Below are 23,533 nucleotides of genomic sequence, written 5' to 3'. Positions count from 1 at the left end.
GCGAACCTATGACACGCGTGTCAGACGTGACACGCAAAGCCCTCACTGCTGGCACGCGCCCCATCGGCCCATTCACACTGTTGTTGTTGTTGTTGTTGTTGTTGTTGTTGTTGTTGTTGTTGTTGTTCCCCCCATTTGTTCTCCCGCTCCTCCTCATGCTACAGCTTGTCTCCGCTGTTAATACCTGGATCCTTTTGTTGTTGCTGCTGCTGGTAGCCAGAGTTTTTTAACCCGTTCTGTGCTGGGTTTTTTGGCGCTTTGGCAGACTATGTCTGTGCTGCGTGTTAGTTCCAGTGAAGGTATTATTCGTCATTTATTTCTGTTCTCTCCCCCCCCCAAAAGCGCAGCAGCTTTGCGGCATCCCCCCCAAAAGCAAATCAACTTTTGCACCCCCCAAAAAACCTCCAAAACAGCAGCTCCCTGCAAAAAGCTCAACAACTCTGGGCACTTTGTGATAAATAAGGGTTTTTTGGTTTGGTTTGGTTAAATAATTAGTTTTTGGTATATCAAATACAGTTATATATTATAATTATACATTTTTGTTATTTATATTATAAATATTGCGAAATTATGGTTTTTTTCTCAAAGTGACACACCACCTGAGTTATCCTCGGTTTTTTGGCGAATTTTGACACACCAAGCTCAAAAGGTTGCCCATCACTGGTCTATCCATTGGGATACAGCTGGGTGCCAGATGATGTGGGGAACATTTCAAAATGGATTAAAAAAACCCTAGGATTTTGTAGTTTTGCTTTTTAGCGTTCCCGTGCAATGCAGGCAATTCGTTCCCCTATTCCAATTAGGAATTAGTTCCAAAGGAGGGTCTACCGTATACCGAAAAACCTATGTATGTATCTGAAAGGGAACGTGGGGTATGCGCTGTTTCACCGTTTCTCACGAGACGTTTATTTGCCGCGTTTAAACGGCGCCCTTGCTTTGCGACGGTTTAGGCGCGCCTTCGTTCCCGTGAGCGGCTTCCAGGCCCTTCCCTCCCGGCGGGGAGCGGGGCGAGGGAGGGAGGAGCCCGGAGGCTGGAGCGCGCGGCGCGGAAGGAGGAGCCCCTCGCTCGGCAGCCGGGAGAGAGAGAGAGAGAGAGAGAGAGAGTCATGCGGGCGCCTCGGCTGGCTCCGCTGGCCCGGCTGCTGCTGCTGCTACTGCTGCTGGGCTTGGTCCTGGGCGTCGCGGCCGAGAGGCAGCAGCACTACGGCAGCGGCGGCGAGCACCGCCCGGACTACGACCGCGAGGCGCTGCTGGGAGGCCAGGTGGGTCGCCGCCGAGGGGAGGCCGCAGGGAGGGAGGGAGGGAGGAGGGCAGGCCGGCCAGGCCAGGCTGGGGTCCGGTCTCAGGCAGGCAGGGGCCTCCCTCGCCGCCGCAGAGAGGGCGAGGAGGAGGAGGAGGAGGAGGGAGGGAGGGGAGGCGCGCTGGCTCCGGGACCGGCCATTCCGCCACCTCTGCCATCTAGCAGCCCAGGCAGGGGAAGCTGCTCTCTCTCTCTCGCTCCTGGTTCGCAGCAGCAGAAATCGAAAGGGCCATACAGCACAGTATAAGCATTTCTAGAGAAACCTCGCCTCCTCTCGGGCGCCCGCGGAGAATCAGCCAAGCAAGCGCGCAGCCACAATTCATCAGAGCATCACTTCAGTTGCGATGGGAGCAAGGCCTGCCGAATGCGCTGCCACTTACTAAGAAATAGATTGCCATGCGTGGTCTTACGTTTTGGACTGAGCGAAGTAGGCAAACAAAGGAGTGCATTCTTAGTTTTCGTCAGCATGCGTTTGCATCATCTAGAGGTCCCGTTGTGTTAAATTTTTGTGGCAAGCCACCTCCCCTCTACACCCAAAGAAAACACCCAGGCCTGTGGCATAAAGACTATTGACGGTGGCGGGAAGGGTTTGTGGACCCGAGAGCCTTGCTTTCTCATACTGTCTCGCCAGAGTGGTGCATGCTCTGGTTATCTCCTGCTTGGACTACTGCAATGCGCTCTACGTGGGGCTACCTTTGAAGGTGACCCGGAAACTGCAATTAATCCAGAATGCTGTACTGTTTCTAATATTCGGTTGGAAGCTACCCAGAGTGGCTGGGGAAACCCAGCCAAATGGGCGGGGTATAAATAATAAATTATTATTATTATTATCAGGTGCACTAGCATCCGTGTGCACTACAGAATTGTGCATTCCTGCACAATGTCACAAAAGTCCCTCTGAATTCAGTGGGCTTTCTACGGTAGGTGAGTGGGAATGTGACCCCACATACAAAGATGATGCACCAACCCTCCCACCCCCAAAAATTCAGAACAAGGCACTCACAAAAGGCAAAAATGAGGACAGTGACCCCCCCTCCCTTTGGGATAGGTAACACAAAGAATTGGGACATAGTTGTATATGCTGTGGAAAAAGAAACAACCCAGGTACTGGCTGGGGCTTCAAGTTGCTTTTGGATCTCAGCAACAGGATGCAATGTGTTTTCTGTGTGAAGAAATGGATGTTTAGAACTGCTTAAATGAATGCTAGTTATAAACCAGTCTTTCTAGATTAATTAATAAGAAGTCAATAATGTGAATTATGATAATACTATATAGCACGTCTAAAGTGTTCAAAGTGCTCTTCTTGACTTATGTTTGCATCAACCTTATAAGGAAGGTGAACATTGTGCTCTTGCACAGTTCCTATTCGTGACAATGGAGCTTGTTCCAGAAAACTTTCTCTTGGGTTGTGTACTTTGGGATCAGATTTCCCCACCAGATTTGCCTACCTGAGGTTGCTCCTGCATCTTGCCTTGGGGTGGATCTGCCTCTGCATAAAGATCACTGCACAAATAAATGTAAGTTTCCACCAAATATCCTGTAAGCCACAAGTGAGGCACCTATCACACTCCAGATGTTGCTAGATTACATCTCTGTTACCTCCAAGGATGTGGACAGGCTGCTAGGATGAGTGAAACAAACCACCTGTCTCCTTGATCCTTGCCCATCCTGGCTAATAAAAGCAACCTCAGATATGCAGATGACACAACCTTGATGGCAGAAAGTGAGGAGGAATTAAAGAACATTTTAATGAGGGTGAAAGAGGAGAGCGCAAAATGTGGTCTGAAGCTCAACATCAAAAAAACCAAGATCATGGCCACTGGTCCCATCACCTCCTGGCAAATAGAAGGGGAAGAAATGGAGGCAGTGAGAGATTTTACTTTCCTGGGCTCCTTGATCACTGCAGATGGTGACAGCAGTCATGAAATTAAAAGACGCCTGCTTCTTGAGAGAAAAGCAATGACAAACCTAGACAGCATCTTAAAAAGGTCTGTATAGTTAAAGCTATGGTTTTCCCAGTAGTGATGTATGGAAGTGAGAGCTGGACCATAAAGAAGGCTGATCGCCAAAGAATTGATGCTTTTGAATTATGGTGCTGGAGGAGACTCTTGAGAGTCCCATGGACTGCAATAAGATCAAACCTATCCATTCTTAAGGAAATCAGCCCTGAGTGCTTACTGGAAGGACAGATCCTGAAGCTGAGGCTCCAATACTTTGGCCACCTCATGAGAAGAGAAGACTCCCTGGAAAAGACCCTGATGTTGGGAAAGATTGAGGACACTAGGAGAAGGGGACGACAGAGGACGAGATGGTTGGACATTGTTCTCGAAGCTACGAACATGAGTTTTACCAAACTGCAGGAGGCAGTGGAAGACAGGAGTGCCTGGCGTGCTATGGTCCTTGGGCTCACGAAGAGTCGGACACAACTAAACAACTAAACAACAACAATTTTAATGTATTTTAATGTGTGTTGGAAGCACCTAGAGTGGCGGGGGGGGGGAGACCCGGCCAGATGGGCGGGGTATAAATAATAAATTATCATCATCATCATCATCATCATCTCTGCCCATTACCCATGCTGGCGGGGGCTGATGGGAATGGGAGTCCTGCAATATCTGGAGGTTCACAGATTCTCCACCCTTGTGGAGCAACTCCTCCCCCCGGGACACACAAACTCCTCATTCAAGTTCACAAATGCATATCAGTTACCTCGGTTGCCATTCAAAATCAGGATGGCAGGGCAATCAAAATACTGCTTTCCCCACACTGCACTGTTTCAGTGTATGGTTTTATGCAAAGAAGGATTTCTGGTGTGTGATGTGCAGGATCAAGGCATTGACAATTGCCTATTAATTTGGAATATCCTTGAAATATCCTCTTTCCTTTCCATACTGTACATGCTCTTTTGGTGATGCTCTTGTTCCAAGCCTTAGTGTCTGCTAGATCCTTAAGCCCAAAAGAGATTGGTAGTGCCCAGGTGGCAGTTGCCATTGCTGGAGAGCACTAGGTGCCAAAGACTTTTGGACTGCCCCTTATCTGGCTCCTCAAAATAGGACCTTCAGATGATGATGATAAAAGAGGGCATGTTTGTGTAACTGTAACTGGTAAGATTTCAGATGGTGAAACAGTTATTTAAACTATTTCTAACCAGTTTGTTGCCTACTTGGTAGAATCTCTCATCTCCTCCCTGTGCAATTATTAGGCTGGATTCTGAGTCTTACAGCAGCTAAAATTTTAGATGAACCAGCTGGAATAAAGTGATTTATACCATAGCTTTACTCATGTTTACTGAGAACAGACTCCCACGAGAGGTGGTGGACTCTCCTTCCTTGGAGGTTTGTAAGCAGAGGTTGAATGGCCAGCTGTCATGGATGCTTCAGCTGAGATTCCTGCATTGCAGGGGGTTGGATTAGATGACCCTTGGGCCCCCTCCAACTCCAAAGTCTCACTGAGAGCACGGGAGTAGCCAAGCTCCCCATCAAGTAAAACAATAGAAATACTTAGCTGACCAATCATGGTGGTTCTGCCCCCCCCCCACAAAAGTCCTGTCCTTCCTAACAAACATCATGGCTATGCCCGTGGCTGAGAGTCCTTCTTACTCCCAAGCACAGGGTTGAAGCCTTAGCAGTCAGGCAACAGTAGCTGGTCATTTGATGGTAGGAGTAGAGCAGGCATGTCAAACATGCGGCCCTGCAGATGTTTTGGACTACAATTCCCATCTTCCCTAACCACTGGTCCTGCTAGCTAGGGATCATGGGAGTTGTAGGCCAAAACATCTGGAGGGCCGCATGTTTGACATGCCTGGAGTAGAGGATCCAAAAATCTAAGATGTTTTGTCTGCTGAAAATACCTGTTTGACAGCACGCCAAAAGTGATAAACCCACCCAGATTATGTGCTAATTTTAATGATTTCTTGTTCCCTCCAAAGGAAGAAGTGGAAGAGTTTGCCAGACTGAGTCCAGATGAGCAGCAGAAAAGACTGAAGGGTATTATTAAAAAAATTGATGTGGATGCTGATGGCTTTCTCACAGAAGGTATGATGTTATGAAAAGAGTATTTACCAATAATTCATGAGAAAATATTGACATTGTACTATATATAAAGATCTTTACGTTAGCTTGCAGAAGATATGAATCATTACCAAACCACATAATTTGGGCTTCTTTGTGGGCCTGCAGTCTGAGTGCAACTGGCAGGTAGACCACTTCACTCTGGCCAGTTAGAATATTTCCTGAACTTCCAACAACTGTTCAGCAAATGGCTGAAGGAAGAGAAGGGAGAGGACAAGCTGGCAGGTGACCAGTCCAATACAGGTGCCTCTGTATGAATGCACTACATAAGTTTGAGTTGGTCCAAATAATATATATGGGGTGGAGGTTTCAAGATGGCCCTGACCTCTGAGTCTAACACACTCACACTAACTGCAACTCACCAGATGAGAAAATCCAGTTGAGAAACCATTGAGAAAACTGCTGGGATATGAGAAGTGCTGGAATGAGAGAAACACTGGGTGAGTCAGTGTTTTACCAATAAGGTGAGGAAGAAAAGAAACGAAAGAATTAACTCCCCTCCATTTCATTGGATGTAACTCTTTGTGGGACGCTGCACAAGATTAAGACTTAAGGCTTTGCTCCATTCTCTCCCTGAGTGGTTGACCAATATGGTGTACACAAGGAAGGCATGTAAAGTCCTGGGAATTACACCAAACTTTACAAGTAGCTCTCATGAACCTCAGAGAAGACAAAGTAAAATCACAGTTTTTCCTTCAGGAGTGTAAAAAAGAGTTGAGCAAGCTGATACAAGATGAAGTATCCCTTATACTTCCTACGTTGGACTGGTCAATAAATCTTAAAGGGGACATGCAGGAACCTAGGAACATAAGTCCCTCAATAAATTTGGCCCTAGAATTGGCCTTGGCAGAGGACATAAACAAGGCCAATTTGAGAAATAAATTGGGGCTAACCGACGAACTTATACAGAGGCATTCTTTTGAACTAAGCAAAAGCCCACGCAGACGACAAGCCATTTCTAAATGCACACAAGCAGAGAATCATAGAGTTGGAAGAGACCACAAGGGCCATCCAGTCCAACCCCCTGCCAAGCGAGAAGAGAGACACTGACCTCCAGGATCAGCTTCATATTATTATTATTTATTATCTATACCCCGCCTATCTGGCTGGGTTTCCCCCGCCACTCTGGGCGGCTTCCAACAAATACCAAAATACATTAAAATATCACAGATTTAAAACTTCCCTAAACAGGGCTGCCTTTAGGTGTTTTCTAAATGTCAGGTAGTTGTTTATCTCCTTGACCGATGGGAGAGCGTTTCGCAGGGCGGGTGCCACTACCGAGAAGGCCCTCGGCCTGGTTCCCTGCAGCTTTGCTTCTCGCAGTGAGGGAACCATCAGAAGGCCCTCGGCGCTGGATCTCAGTGTCTGGGCTGAACAATGGGGGTGGAGACGCTCCTTCAGGTATACAGGACCGAGGCTGTTTAGGGCTTTAAAGGTCAGCACCAACACTTTGAATTGTGCTCGGAAACGTACTGGGAGCCAATGTAGATCTCTCAGGACCGGTGTTATGTGGTCCCGGCGGCCGCTCCCAGTCACCAGTCTGGCTGCTGCATTCTGGACTAATTGCAGTTTCTGAGTCACCTTCAAAGGTAGCCCCACGTAGAGCGCATTGCAGTAGTCCAAGCGGGAGATAACCAGAGCATGCACTACTCTGGTGAGACAGTCAGCGGGCAGGTAGTGTCTCAGCCTGCATACCAGATGGAGCTGGTAGACAGCCACCCTGGACACAGAATTAACCTGTGCCTCCATGGACAGCTGCGAGTCCAAAATGACTCCCAGGCTGCGCACCTGGTCCTTCAGGGGCACACTTATCCCATTCAGGACCAGGGAGTCCCCCAAACCCACCCTCCCGCTGTCCCCCAGAAACAGTACTTCAGTCTTGTCAGGATTCAACCTCAATCTGTTAACCGCCATCCATCCTCCAACCGCCTCCAGGCACTCACACAGGACATTCACTGCCCTCACTGGTTCTGATTTAAAAGAGAGGCTGGATCTCAGTGTCTGGGCTGAACAATTGGGGTGTAGATGCTCCTTCAGGTATACAGGACCGAGGCCGTTTAGGGCTTTAAAGGTCAGCACCAACACTTTGAATTGTGCTCGGAAACGTACTGGGAGCCCATGTAGGTCTCTTAGGTGTTATGTGGTCTCGGCGACCGCTCCCACTCACCAGTCTAGCTTCCCAATTCTCCTTCAGCTAACAGCCTTCACCCAAGTGATACATACTGAGGACTGCTACCAACCCTTCCTAATGCCAGCAGGAAGAACTTACTGTCGACCCAAGTGGACCCCTCATCTAAACCAAATGGTAACTGAACTACTGGCCTCAGATTGCCTACAGTGCCTTTGGTCTCCTGATGCACTCTTGGAGAACTGTAACACCCTTATGCAAGAGCTCCACCAGCACCTAGCCTGGAATAATAGCGCACCCTTGAGACAGCAACAGCACCACTCCAAGCCATGCTTTGACAAGGACTGTGGTAATGCCAAAAAAGTTCTTGCTGCCACTTACAAGGCTTATGTATCCAAGACCAAACCAACAGCTGCAATGGTCCTCCTCCAGCAGAAGAGATACTACAAGCATCTGCTGGTACGAAAGAAAAGGGTTGCCATGAAGAACACTTGGACACGACTTATCCAGGCAGCCAAATCCAGTGATTCAGCCACATTTTGGCATATTACATCCAGCCCACAAAGCAGTGGCCCAAACATGGTGGGCTGTCACATCCCCCCAGGGACCTGGGAGGCTCACTTTCAGGAACTCTACTTGGACACCTCTGCTAAAAGTGGAGGCTCTAGTCAAACAATAGAGAATCTGCCTATGTGGGCACCAGTGACGGTGACAAGAGATTAAGAACCTGGTAGCTCAGCTAAGACTGGGGAAGGCCCCAGGGGAAGACCTAATTCATCCAGAGGCCATTAAAAACAATATGGACTTCTGGGCCCCTGTTCTGGCCTCACTCTTCACCTGCATTGACACCCATAGCCGAGCCCCCAAGGACTAGGGGCTTGCAATCATTGCCCCTGTATATAAAAAGGGGGAAAGGATGATCCTGCAAACTACAGACCAATTAGTTGTCTTAACGTAATTAGCAAACTTTATACGCAAGACACCTACAATGGAAATTCCACGACTGATTGGAACAAGAAAATATACTTGCAGAGGAGCAAGCTGGCTTTAGGGAAGGCCAACCCACTTGATTGACCAGTGCCTGGTACTCCATCATCTCATTGAGAAGTACTCCTCCTGCAACACAATCTCCCTCTATGCTGCTTCTATAGATTTCAAAGCAGCATTTGATTCCATACCCAGAGCTAAACTGGAAAAAAATGAGGCCATCTCAATAGATCCATGTCTACTCCATTTAATTTGTATGTTGCATGAAGGTACCTCAAAAAGTAAGATGTAACCCCTGGGGCCGTCTCACCAATGCCGTTGAAACTGAGCAAGGGGTCAAGCAAGGCTGCATACTGGCCCCACTCTTGTTTAATTTCTACATCAACTTTATGGTGGCCAAAGCTCAAATTTTCACTCCCCAAAACTTGCTGCCTGTTCTTCTCTATACAGACAATCCAGCAATGCTTTCAAGAACACCTATTGGCCTCAAAAGAGCACTGAGAGCACTAACACAGTATTGCAAGGAGGACCAGCTAGAACTTAACTATCAGAAAACTAAAATAATGGCATTTGCCAAAAGACCAATGAGCCGCTCTTGGAGCATAGATGGCCACAAGATTGAGCAGGCCTCCTGTTTCAAATACCTGGGGGTAGTTTTTCATTCTGCTGGCAGTAGGAAAGTCCAGGGGGATTGTGTTGCTGAAATCGCTCAGAGGAACTCATCTGCAATTCTTAATTTTTTTTTAAATGAGGTGGCCACTATATACCAGCAGCACTCAAAGTATTTGAAGCCAAGCCAATAGCACAACTTCTCTATGGTGCCCAGCTGGGCCTCTTCTCCAATTTTGCACCACTAGAATTTGTACAATCCAAATTTCTAAGATCAGCCCTTCAAGTCCCAAAATGTGTCTCTAATGCCAATCTCAGACTAGAGACAGGCTTCACAAAAGTGGAGGCTAGAGTGTGGGTGACCATACTCAACTATTGGCTCAGACTATCTTTATTTCCCCTTGGCCTTGCCCTGCTAACTATGAATGATGATTTTTAATCCACATGGAAACACGCAGTGGCAACTAAAATCTCATCCCTGGGCTTCTCTCCAGGTCTTCTACTCAGCATGGGATGTGATCAGGCCAAAGCACTCATTAAACAACATGTAGCAGACACAGAGCGCCAATTGGATCTAGCCAGGACTCCAACTTTTATTGCCAATGAATCCATCAGGTACTCTGCCCCCCCTCTAACTAAAGTCCCTAAGCATCGGAGGACTTTTACCCTGGCATGATGTCACGCCCGCCCCCGCCCCCCAGCTGTCATTGAAGGTCGATATAGGAGGATTGCTTACTTGGAGAGACAGGGCCCCTGTGATTCTGGACAATTAGAAACAATAGAGCATGTGCTTCTCCATTATAGAGACTATTAGCCTCCTCTCCCCACTACTCCATAAGTACTCAGGACGCACAGGGCAATTCTATACCTCCCTGCTGCTTTCAGATACCAACCCTGCTACAACATACAATGTTTCCAGGTTCCAGGTTCTGTATAGCAGTGCTCAAAATTTGTTGTGCCACAAACTAGATTTAATGAACACTCACATCAGAGTGCTCTGTAAATTGATAGCCATAGCCTATTCTATACTAACCATTTATGCTCTTCCGCATCCATTTAATGCTCCCAACCCTTCTTTTAGATTCTTTCAGCCTCTTACGGTATTTTATATATACCTTCTGTTTTAATAATTTTAGTTTTCCAAAACGTTTTACAGATTTTAAATAATTGTTCCCCACCCTACGTATGCTGCTCTATGACTGTAATAAAGATTTGATTGATATATATGGGGTGAAATAGTCTTACAACATTTAATCAGCAAACTCTGTGCGTGCGATATCTTTTTTCAGTCCAAGGGCTCATCTGCACTATATATTTAGAGCACTGTTATCACTTCAAACAAGGTTTGTTAAGGGTATTGAGAGTTGTAAGGGTGCCCCTATTCCCGTCACAGAACCACAGTTCACATCTCGGATGAGGAATTGATTGTAGAGCCACACTGGGAATTGTAGCTTTGTGAGGGGAATAGGGGCACCCTAACAACTGTCAGCACACTTGACAAACCGCAACTCCCCAGGATTTCTTCAGGGAGGCCATAGCAGTTGATTCCCTGCCTATTGAGAGCAAGCAGGTGCCTTTCCCATACTCTCTTCGGCACCTGCTATAACCATTCTTGTTTAGACAAGCCTACCAAAATGCTTGAGGGACGCGGATGGCGCTGTGGTCTAAACCACTGAGCCTAGGGCTTGCTGATCAGAAGGTTGGCAGTTTGAATCCCCGCGACGGGGTGAGCTCCCGTTGCTCGGTCCCTGATCCTGCCCACCTAGCAGTTTGAAAGCATGTCAAGTGCAAGTAGATAAATAGGTACCGCTCCAGCAGGAAGGTAAACGGCATTTCCGTGTGCTGCTCCGGTTCGCCAGAAGTGGCTTAAGTCATGCTGGCCACATGACCTGGAAGCTGTACGCCGGCTCCCAAGACCAGTAAAGTGAGATGAGTGCCGCAACCCCAGAGTCGTCTGCGACTGGACCTAACGGTCAGGGGTACCTTTACCTTTACCAAAATCGTTAGAAAGTTGAGGCAATTTGAATCTGTTTGTACATTTTAAAGTATGGTTGTGGTTTTTTCTTGATTTCTGTTTTACCTTTTTAAAACTGCTTTGAGGGTTTCCCCTACAATCAAGCAGTGTATAAATTTTATTTTGCCCAATAGTTTTTATTAGTTTTCCAAATTTTTGGTGTATAAATCTTATGAAATTAAAATGAAACATGCTATAATAGTATTTTAAATGTTTAGTGCAGGTGGGGCACCATTTGTTATGGAGGTGGCATGAGGGTTGCATGTGTGCTTAAAGCAGTCTAGAAAATGCTGGCTTCCTCTTAATATTTATGGCAGGGAGGGGAGGAATCCGTTTACCTCCTTATGTTATGGGGAATCTCCACAGGTGAGCTAAGTTCATGGATCCAGCAATCTTTTAAGCATTATGTTGTAGAAGAAGCGAAGCAACAGTTTGGTGAATATGACAAAGACGGAGATGGATACGTATCCTGGGAAGAATACAATATTCAGATGTATGATCGTGTAATAGACTTTGATGATGATACGACTTTGGAAGATGCCGAAGAAGAATCTTTCCGGCAGGTGAGATGCCATGTACTCTCCTGTGGCTCCAGCCTGAAACATATTTTCTTTGCTTTCTGTTGCCTGCCTTGGTCAAGGCCAGCCCTGTGGATGAGAATGCCACAAGTTCAGAGTATGAGAGATCCTCTCTAAATTTTCTAACCATTGCACTAATTCCCCCTTCCTTGCCAGTCGGCTTGACACGAGGAAAAAACTTATTATAACTTGCATGGAAACATTCAGGTAGTTTAGTTAATTTTAAAAAGATGGTCATTGGTTAATCAAGAGACCTTTTGATTCAGGCAGCATTTAACACATTTATTTCCATTTATTTGAAATAGAAACATGCAGATGGCAAGTGCCATCTTAGAAGAAATATTTTGTCCTTTGTGTAAAAGTACCTTGTGGGTTAAACCACAGAGCCTAGGGCTTGCTGACCAGAAGGTCGGCGGTTCAAATCCAAAACAGGGTGAGCTCCCATTGTTGGGTCCCTGCTCCTGCCAACCTAGTAGTTCGAAAGCATGTCAAAGTGCAAGTAGATAAATAGGTACCAGTACAGCGGAAAGGTAAATGGTGTTTCCGTGTGCTGCTCTGGTTCACCAGAAGCGGCTTAGTCATGCTGGCCACATGGCCTGGAAGCTGTACGCCGGCTCCCTCAGCCAATAACGCGAGATGAGCGCCGCAACCCCAGGAGTCTGTCACAACTGGACCTGATGGTCAGGGGTCCCTTTACCTTTTTATCTATTCTGAAATGTATGCATCATCGAAAAGCATATTTTCTTTAGGATTGTTGTTGTTCTTTAACAAATGTATGCAGATATAATCAAGTTTACAGTTCTTCAGTCAGTTGCAAACCCAGTTTACAGCTGATATATGGCCAAAGGGTCAGGCATCACAACTTACCTTAAAAATGTGGCTAAGGTGGAATATTTAGATATGTGATCAAATTGACATGGTATCTCCTTACAGTATTTTAAATCAACCAGGGTAGTGGCACCCACCCTGTGGAATGCCCTCCCACTAGAGGTCAAAGAGAACAATTACCAGACCTTTAGAAGGCATCTCAAGGCAGCCCTGTTTAGGGAAGCTTTTAATGTTTGATGGATTTCTGTATTTTAGAATTTCTGTTTTTTTTGGGAAGCCGCCCAGAGTGGCTGGGGGAACCCGTCCAGATGGGCGGGGTATAAATAATAAATTATTATTATTATTATTATTATTAAAACTTCAGTTCACCAAGAGGTGGCGTATGCAGTCTGTTCTTTGAGTCATACAGTCCCATAAACAAGTTGCATTTGTAGCAATTCATAAAGGATAGCAGCAACTTGTGTTTTTAAATACTTTACTTTTTTCAAGAGTAAGTCACCCATTGTTGGGGATTATTTCTTTCTGAAGCTTAGCAACTATGCCCTTAAATTTTTAATGTATTATGCAGGAATACATATAGTTGATATTTGAACTTCTTTTTGAAATAATCTTGGGATCCAGGAAAGTACAGCTGATGTCGGCCAACACAAGAGTTTTCTGACTTGCTTCATTCTCAGCTGCTCACTTCAATTAATTCCTAGCATGCTTTTTCAAATCCTAATTTGACATGAAAACTGGCTACTTTTGCAGCCATCTAGATAAGTCGTTAATATGTACAGTACTGCAAGCGGTGGCAAAAATGTCTTTATTCCTAGCTTTCAAAAAAGTAATCATCATCTGAAATTTGGATTGCTGCTCTCCTGATAGAAGGTTATTTTTCCTTTTCTATCTTCCAAACTGTTGCCTAAATACATTCACAGCATGTCTGGTTTTAACACATCTTATAATGTAGACTACCTGGATCCTACCTTTATCACCTGAGGCTCTCCTCAGTGTGCATCCACAGCCTGACCCACTTATTGTGGGTGGCAGCTGAGAGTGGGCAGGCACCTTTTTATATATATAAAAAAATTATTGAATTTTCCACTTTAGCCATCCAATCATATCACATTAAATATTCCAAATTATACAAATACATATCAATTAATTCAAATATTCTACCAAATTATATATTTTTTTACTTCTCATGCTTCAAGTTCGGAGGGTCTGATCATCTCTTAATTTACTGCATTTCATAATCATATAATTATAATCATTTCCAATAGTTCTGATGTTATCCTTCATTCTTTCACAGCCTCTTGAGTCGTTCCCACAAGCAAGTTAAACCAAAACTGTATATTTCTGTGTGGCTTTTATGCCTATGATTCCTTTTCATAAGTTCACAATATCTTCTCACATTGGTATTTCAGCCGAATCAATCCAAAAATCTTTTCGCTGCTGTCAGCCGCCATCTTCACAAAGTTCCAATAAATCAAATCCAAAGGTCTATTCAGTAATTTCTCAAAACCGGTTACTTCAAACAGTCTTTCCAGGGGAGATTTGCCACAACAAAGCTGGAAGTCCAAATCTAATGAGATATTACTTACTTATCAAACCTTTATTAGGCATTATGCAAATAAAACCAGAAAAGAGAAAACAACATATAAAAGCCTAGAAATATATATAAAAAGGCAGCAGTTGGCTACATACATACATATATATATATACATACAGAATCAGTGGTTTTCCTTGTTAACCTGCTCCTTGGAGGACTGCTACCAAAAACTCGGCCACCCCCGCCGTTACCCTTTGGTCAACGTCAGATAGGCAGAATCCCACACTTTCACCTTGCTGGGGTTCCAGACCACCCAAAAGAGGGGAGAGCACGCGTTGACGGAGCGTATTGTACAATGGGCAATGAAAGAGAATATGCTCTACAGTGTCCGGGACATTCATAGAATATCTGCAGAATCTCTTGTTTCTAGGAATGTTTTGGTATCTTCCCCTGACAAATGCCGAGGGAAAAACATTCAAACGGGCCAGCATAAAAGCCCTACGTTGGGCTGGGCTTATTAACTTAGTGACGTAATTGGCTCTGCTATCTAAGATACTTAAATCATAGAATATGGGGGAGCAAATTTTGTTTACAGCTGCCATAATATTTTGTCTCTCGACATCCTTTAGTCTAGTTAGGATATTATGGAAAATGTATATCCTATAGTTAGGATATTATGGAAAATGTAATGAGATATTTAAGGCCCACCTCCCCCTGTGACTATTTACAGTGGTACCTCTACTTACGAATTTAATGCGTTCCGAACGCACATTCGTTAGTCAAAAAAATGTGTAAGTCGAATCCCATAGGAATGCATTGGGAGAAAAAATTCGTAAGTAGAAGCAACCCTATCTAAAAATTCGTAAGTAGAAAAAATCCTATCTGAACCGCATCCAAGATGGCGGACAGAGCTCCATTCGTAAGTAGAGTTATTCGTAAGTAGAGGTACCACTGTATCTGTAACCCGGACTTTCTTGAACATGGCGGATTTCCCAATTAAAACTGCATCACATCCCACAACCTTTCAAGGAGACCATCCAAGATTTTTGCAAGGTTCCAGCGGTAATAAGATCTGCTTCTATTTGATGTCAACAGATTAAAGTCTTTTATCATTTTGCAAGCAAATCAATTAAAAGCTTTAATTATATATATATATTCATTTCCACACAGTTATACTTTTAAAAACCATATTATATCAATGAATTCCAAACTTTCCAATCTTGTAAACGGTTCTTCGGGGGGGGGGGGGTTTAAGTAAAATGATATAAAAAGTCCCCCCCCTTTTTTTACGTTCCGTTCCCACATACCAACTGTCTCTGATGTAATCCTTCTTCAGTTCAGTTTTTTCATTTCAGTGGCTGGGTTGTATTGCAGAGTAATTCCTCCCTCCTCGCCTGAAGGATGTCCAAAACTTAAATCCAATTTTTCATCTTAAGTAATGGAACTTGCAGGGATAGTGTCCAGGAGAGCCAGACTCTCTCGGGGGCTTTCCATCCAGTGCCCCCAGCCCCTCCTTCCTTCCGAATTTGGGGCTGGGTTGTTGGGCATCTGCGGATGAGGCTGCATATTCCCTTCCCTGGGAAGATTTTTGGAGGCTGCTTACTCCTATCACAGCCTCTAATAATTACCCCGTGAGAGTCAGAGAGATGGAATGTTCGGCCATCTCCTATGGTGCCCCAAGTGGAAGTGAGAGTGGGCATTCCCACTCTTGAGGCCTGGTGTTGTCTGGCATCGGCTGTGAGAGCAGCTTGTGATCCAGCAGATCCTGGGATGGCTCAACCCTGCCTTTGGAAAACCCCATTGGGGGCTTATCTGCCTGGTGTGTGGAACACGGCTGGGCTGCCCATTGAAACATCTGGCAGGCAAGATGGAGAGTTCTAATATGACAAGGGTTCCATAAAAGTTTTTGCCATAATAAATCTGTTAGCCTTTAAAGTGCTTCAGGATCTTTTGGTGCAACAGACTTAACATATTTACTCTGGGGAAACAGTTTTTTTTGAAAAGTTACTCATCTGTGTGAAGCTTTAAAAAAATTAAGCACTATGTATACTAATATGGCACATTGCACTTCATAGGTTTCCATGACAGATGTGGCATTTTCTTACATAATTTTGTAGTTTCTGCATTTGCTCATTTTACATCACTAATCACACTCTGACTAGAGCCTTTATCAATCCTCTTTTAGCTAGATATAAATTATGATGAACTTCTAACTCTTCTCAGTGTATATAAGATTGATCTTGTAATGTGTATTTAAAGGAAAAGGAAAAGCAGGTTAGGTTTATGAAGCTTGAAACTAATGAATACAATATGACTTCCATTCATGTAACTGTTATTCCCCAAACTGTTTTCTAAGCTCCATTTAAAGGACAAGAAGAGGTTTGAAAAGGCTAATAGGGATGGAAGTTCTGGTCTGAATCTGGATGAATTCATTGCATTTGAACACCCTGAGGAAGCAGAATACATGAAGGCAAGTTTTGAGAGAAAGTGGCTACCACGGGGAATGCTGTTTGTTCATTCTTCAGATCCTCAGGGAAGCATTTTTGTACATCTCTATAGGGATGTACAACATACTAATTTTTCTGAGTGTAAAACAAGCTTCTCCATAGCATTGAAAATCCATCACTGGGCTTTTACATACCGGTGGTGGCTATGATGTTTCTTAAGACTGCAACCCAGTGCTCAGCCACTGGAGGCGGGATTTCCACTGAAGCCAGTGAGACTTCTCTCTCTACACAGGCTGGTGCTGTGCAATGCTATGTAACAGCTGAGGGCAAACAATCCTGCGTTTACCACATTGAAGTGAATGGGAGAAATGAAAGAACCCTCATTTCAATATTTATTTCTGATGCTGTCAAATTATAAACCCTTACAGCTGCTTCACGTCAAAAAGTGTGTGTTCTTGAATGGCCCTTCCTTTCCCCTCCCCTCAACAAATTTTAGCATGGGAAATTATTCAGTATCTTCTACACCATTTGTGCACCTTTTAGTTCTATCTCCCGTGCTCCCACACTTCCTTAGGACAAGTTATGCCTACAATGGTTGGACTTCACTAACAAAATTATTTACCTGAGTACACAAGTTCAAACTGTTGTCTTAGTGCAACTTGCTCACTTATTTGGATGATGATGAAACACGTCCTAAGGAAAATGCAAATACCAGAATGAGCATTCACTGTGTTGGTGAGAATTTGACCAGCTACACAGTGCGTTCATTTTACTTGGAACTTAGTGCCCCTCATCTAAATTAAGAATCCTGTGAATTTCTGCAGGCGCTTTTGTCTGTTAAACACTCTTAGTTAACTGACCAAAGTTACCCAACCTTTTCTCTCGCCACTAGGAGTTTGTAATTCAGGAAGCTTTGGATGAACATGACAAGAATGGCGATGGATTTGTGAGCCTTGAAGAGTTCCTTGGTGACTACAGAAGAGATCCAAGTGAGTGGGCAGGGAATGAAATTAGAAGTGTCATAAATTATTTGCATTGCATTTGCAAAGTACATCTGTCAAGGCCCTTAATTTTACACAGGTTTTCTCCATACACTTTCCACTCATCTTCCCTTTGGCAACTGGTTGTTTTCTGAATAGCAGTGACCTTGTGTGCCTTGTAAATGTGGGAAGGAGAAAGGAGATTTAGCTTCTGCAGTTCTATGACTATTGCTGTTCAGTTTGTAAGCATTTAAATAGGAATCTGTCCATCTCCTTTTCTATGGCAGTAATGCTCTTTGGCCCTGAATCTTTGGAGTAATGTGGGGAGTTAATAAAAGCTGTCTGGTTTTTTGATATAGCAATACCAAATGGTAGCCTTTTTGGCAGATCCAACATTTAGAACATATAGTCAAACCTCCGTTTACGACCACAATCCATTCCGGGTAGCCGGTCGCTCCCCAAGTTCGTCGTAAATGGAGGCGTTCTTCTGCGCGTGTGCGAAGCGCCAATAGAGCACTTCTGTGTGCGCGCTGCGCAGATCGCTTCTGCGCATCCGCACTCGCGGAACCCAGATGTAAACATTTCCGGGTCAGCGGCAGTCACGCCCTAAGTTCGTCGTAAACGGAGGCGGTCGCAAACCGAGGTTTGACTGTAGTTTTCATTTTGTTAATAATTGCTGGGACAGCATTTTTAAAGTTTCTTCTGATACTGTTTCAGAAAGCATGGTTGCTTTTCCAGTTCCTTTATTTTAACTGATGGTATACAAAAGAAGGAGACTTAATCCATGTAAAAAATTGTGTTTAGCTGCCAGTGAAGACCCGGAATGGATACTCGTAGAGAAGGATCGATTTGCAAATGATTACGACAAGGATAAGGATGGGAAACTCAACCCTAAAGAGTTATTAAGCTGGGTAGTACCTAATAATGAAGGTATTGCTCAGGAAGAGGTAAGAGTTTTGAAGAACTTTATGAACTTGATAGCCAAACTTCTTCTTTTTTTCAAATAATTTTTATTCATTTTCCAGATACAAAATCACAAAAAAAACCTCAAAAACAAAAAACAAAACAAAAAGAAAACATAGAAAAGAAAAACATCTCAGATCTTATATTGTTTACTTAACATTGTTGACTTCCTCAATTCCCCCCTCCTCACTGGGTCCATTTTAAAATTCCAATTAAGCAGTTTTCATCTTATGTCTTAAATTATTCTAACACATTTAATCATTAACACTCAAATATTCTATTCTAGAATCACCATCTATTCTCCACCAATAATTAATCAGTTTATCCAAATCAAAAATTATTTTCCCTTCCTTCTATCTTCTATTTCTCCCCTTAGCCTAAAAATTTTACCAAGAACTTTCCATAAATTTAAATATTAATTCTTCTAGCATACTAACATTTAAACACATTAAAACAAATTTAGCCCCCCTTCCCCTGAACTCAGGGTCTCCCAGATTCTTCAGCGAGTTCCATATGTCATTCCAGTTTCGGACCATCTAAATCAATCAAGAAAGTTACATCCATTATTACCCCTCACCCCATTCCCACCCTGTCCCAGCCTACCCAGCATTCTTCCTCAATCATCCCCTGATGCCTCCCCAATTCTTTAAATACTGTAGTACAAAACTATCCAGCAATAATTCCATTTTCCAGCCCTTTCTCAGTTTTTATTCCCTTTAGGTCCTGACCCCAGTATGGATCCTGTCCTCTCTCTCTCAATGGGAGGACATTACTCCATGCTGGTTCTTCTTTGGGGACTCCTTGGATCAAACATATGTTCTGTCCCCCCCCCTCACTGGGGAAACAATGTTCCATGTATCTTCCTCCTCTTTTTTAAATTCAGTTACATTGTCCAAGACTGATGATTGTTCCTCTTGCTTGACTTCATTCTCTGTTAGAGTTAATCCTTTTTCTCTGTCCAGACAATTCTGGTTCCTTTCACGCCATTCACACAAGTGTATATTACTTTCACATAACAATATATTATTTTGCCGCAATTCATCCCTCAAGTCCAAAAGCAATTCCAAAAGTTCCTTCTGAAAGTCCAGGCCATCAGGTGATGTTGTGGCTACAGGCATCCTGTTAATCTCTGGTTTCATGGGAACAGAACAGAGCAGGAAGTGGAACAGATTGTATTTCCAAAAACATCAAAGACCGAGTTTATATCCAAACTGGTTATAGTCTTATTTTTTAATTCTTCTTCATATCCTAAAATTCTTGTGTCCATTTATGAAAAGAACAATTGTCAAACTTCTTATGTACACAGCCTTATATTTTACACTCTCTTCACAATTGACAGTTCTCTGTCTCAAAGAGATAAACAAATTCCTTTCTATTGTGATGTCATAATGGCGGCTTGCTGATTCCTCCCGGGACCCGACTTCAGCTTCCAGAGGGATTTTCTCCTGTCCAAATTTAATAAAAAAAATTGCAGGGATTTTAATAAAGTTATTATTAAATAAATTTCTCCCCTTTGCCCTGCCTCTGGAGCAAGGTGTTAAGCCCAATCCTTGGTAATTAATAGATTCAATTTTCCAGCTATAGGCAAATTACCTGCAGCTTCGTGCCTCCAAGATAGCTATGCTCCTCTGCACCGCATTAGCTCAAAACCCCCTGCTCTCTCGCCGCCCGAAAATAGGCTAGCCGAGGGAGGGGGGAGCTCGCTTCTGGCGTCTGCTGGATCCATGTCCCCAAAACGCTTGATTCGGGGTTACTTCTGGGGGCCCGATGCGCTGAAGCAGTCCCCCCCCCTTGTCTCGGGAGCACCATGTTCTCCTCAGCTGAGGAGAACAGCATCCGCCATTGCTGTGCGATCGGCCGGAAGTGATAGCCAAACTTCAATCACAAAGTCACACAAGTTCTGAGTCCTCCCTGGAATCCATTACACTTGAACACACCTAATTGTCACTCAGCATTGTAATAGCCTACTCTAGCAGTAGTGTGGAAGGCCTCCCCCATTTGGCCTGCAAGGCCATTTTGGACAGCCTGTGCCCATCTGGTGTGGAGCAGTATACCTGAAGGTGCGTCTCTACCCCCATCGTTCAGCCTGGACACTGAGGTCCAGTGCCGAGGGCCTTCTGGCGGTTTCCTCACTGTGAGAAGCCAAGTTACAGGGAACCAGGCAGAGGGCCTTCTTGGTAGTGGCACCTGCCCTGTGGAATGCACTCCCATCAGATGTCAAGGAAATGAACAACTATCTGACTTTTAGAAGACACCTGAAGGCAGCCCTGTTTAGGGAAGTTTTTAATGTTTGATGTTTTATCATGTTTTTAATACAGTCAAACCACGGATCCCAAACACCTCCGTTTTGGAACGTTTTGGCTCCTGAACGCCCAAAACATGGAAGTAAATGCTCCAGTTTTTGAATGTTTTTTGGAAGCTGAACATCCAACGTGGCTTCCGCTTGAGTGCAAGAAGCTCCTGTAGCCAATTGGAAGCTGTGCCTCAGTTGTCGAACATTTCGGAAGCTGAATGGGCTTCCAGAACAGATTATGTTCGACAACCAAGGTTTGACTGTATTCTGTTGGGAGCCACCTAGAGTGGCTGGGGGAACCCAGCCAGGTGGGTGGGGTATAAATAATAAAATTATTATTATTATTATTATTATTATTATTAAGCAGGTGAAGATGTAGTTTCGTGCCGAAAGTGGGTTTATCTGATCCTTGGCCCACTGCACAGGCAACCATCAAATTGCAGCCCCCGTGTCTGCAAAACCTTGTGTCATAGCTTGAGTGATGGCAAACCACATAGGCAACAGAAAACGCCTCACCTGACAACAGGTGATTGATGGGTAGGCAGCCGTATCCGCCTGTTAAGATGGCCTGAAGAGATTGGGGGAACCTAAGCATCCGGGTCTCCAGCAAAAAAAAACTTCCCCAGCTCGGCACTATAGATTTCTTTACTCCCCGCTGCAATATCTGAGCAGAATAGAAAGACTTTTGGAGGGTGAGACTTTAATCTGGCAATCCAACCCCTACCCTTGGCAACAAGCCAGTGTTATATGGACAGCCAAAAGAATGCAGAAACTTCTTGGACGCCTCCTTTCCATCACATGCATTTGCAGTTAAATGTTTTTATCATATTTACACAGCAGATGATATATTATTTCTATGAAACCCTTTACTGGTACTGTACAGTTTTTTCAAATATGAAAGACAGACAGAGAAGAGATGAATTTGTGAACTACTTTAATGCTTGCTAATTTTATTCTCTAGGCTGTCCACCTCATTGAAGAAATGGACTTGGATGGTAACGGAAGGCTGGCAGTGGCAGAGATTCTTGAGAATCCAGATCTGTTTCTCAACAGTGAAGCCACAGATTATGGCAGGCAGCTGCATGATGAAAGCTTTTACCATGAAGAACTCTAGTTTCCAAGAGACTATTCTTTGTTCCAGAGTCGGATTTTTAAAAAATGCGTTTAGCTTTGAAGACAGCAACACAAATTGCGTGTGGCAGTAATATACTGGTGTCTGCAGCAGTTTTTGCATCCCTGGGTTTAGATGTTTTAGCCTCCATAATTTCGGTACTACAAACCTATTGTGCTTTTAAAGGGAGCAGAAACCTTCTCCAGCATTTCATGTTTTAGTACTGCTTTTTGAAACATACTTGAAAAAATGCAAAGATGTGACTGTGTGATAGGATAGAGAATACCACTAGTTTGTATTAGATTTTGGGAAAGAGGAAAAACTATTACAGTGTTTGTTTCATCTTTGTAAGAATCTTTCTGTATGAATATCCAGAAGGACTAAAGCCTTACATATTTGTAAGGTTTCTGTGTATATTAACTTCTGTAGATGGTGTTTATAATCTGAGAATCTTATTTTTGCAGCTAGATAGCAATTATTTTTACTGTAATGATAATCACTTTAGAAAGTGTATTGTATTTAAGTAAGAAACAAACTTGAAACACTAAAGATTAAAAACTCAAAATGTCCTCATTATTTCTTGTCATTCTTGCTATGACTCCCTTAACTAGGGCTAAATGAATACATTAGACCCACTATTCTCCCAAAAGCACACAACATGGTTTACATGAAATAAATATAATGCAGGGAAAGATACAGATACAAGCTTTAAAAGCCAACATCAGTTTGAAACAGCAAATCAAAATTCTTTAAAGTCCTATTAACTACATGCCTCTGAAACCCTTGTTTTCTCCAGCTGCCTAAAAGAAAGTGGGGAAGGGACCAGATGAATCCCTTAGGAGCCTGTTCCATGTCCACAGTAGCACACTTCACTGCTGCTATGTACTCCATGTCATTTGTTGGGATCCTAAATGCTTAACTTGAAAGTATATTTGTATCAAGTCAGGATTGCATTTCCCAGTGATTTATGCTAGATGTATGTGCATTTTAGAAAACCCCACCTGCTAAATACCAGGCAGGTGCAATACCTCTCTTTCCAACACCTGTCTAAGATCTTCCCTTTTCCATCAAGCCTTTTAAGTGGCGGTTTTTATCCCAGTTTGTATGTGTACTGGATTTGAAATTGTTTTTATTGTTAAAATTGCTTTGGGTTGCTCTGTGAGAAACAATAAATGAAATAAATAACTTCAAAAAGAAAACATGAATCAACATGGAAGTGCTGTGGAAGTCTGGTGGGCACCATTCACATAGTGGCTGCTGTGGGGGACATGGCATAACACAAGCTGGCTGCTGCGGGGACATGGCTACCACAACAACATCAGGCTTACCCTGGGAAGGAAGCCCTGTCCTGCCGGTCCTGATTGTGGAGGTATTGGTTCTGTTGCTGTACAGGAAAGAGTGTACTCTTATGCACCCAAAGACCACAGACACGCATGTCTTTCTCACCCATACATTTATCTCTGCCCAAGAGCACAGACCAAGCAGGGAGATAGATGTGTTTTCTTTCTCACCCAACCACCTGCACCCTATCACCCACTAGAAGTCTGCACTAATTTCTTACCAAAAAATGAGAGAAGTGGCATCCTCAATTTGCCTTGTATCTCAGGTTATAAAAAACTTTAGAAATTTAACTTTTTCCAGTGGAATCTGGAGATTATGGTTGTTACTGGGGGCATCAGATAAGGTCTCAG

General features: G+C 43.8%; 1 protein-coding gene across 1 annotated transcript; it reads left to right on the top strand.

Moving 5' to 3' along the window:
* The first annotated feature begins 1,077 nt into the window (after nt 1-1,077).
* Nucleotides 1,078-22,415, top strand: RCN2 (reticulocalbin 2). The gene is made up of 7 exons (XM_035113268.3): nt 1,078-1,262; nt 5,229-5,334; nt 11,475-11,671; nt 16,405-16,518; nt 17,388-17,484; nt 18,280-18,422; nt 21,693-22,415. The coding sequence occupies exons 1-7, from the start codon at nt 1,107-1,109 to the stop codon at nt 21,843-21,845; spliced, it is 966 nt and encodes a 321-aa protein (XP_034969159.1). The 5' UTR covers nt 1,078-1,106; the 3' UTR covers nt 21,846-22,415.
* Nucleotides 22,416-23,533: the final 1,118 nt, after the last annotated feature.

This window comes from Zootoca vivipara, chromosome Z1 (genome assembly GCF_965207765.1).
Source record: "Zootoca vivipara chromosome Z1, rZooViv2.hap1.1, whole genome shotgun sequence".
Lineage (NCBI taxonomy): Eukaryota > Metazoa > Chordata > Lepidosauria > Squamata > Lacertidae > Zootoca > Zootoca vivipara.
This window is presented reverse-complemented; position numbering and strand designations above follow the sequence as displayed.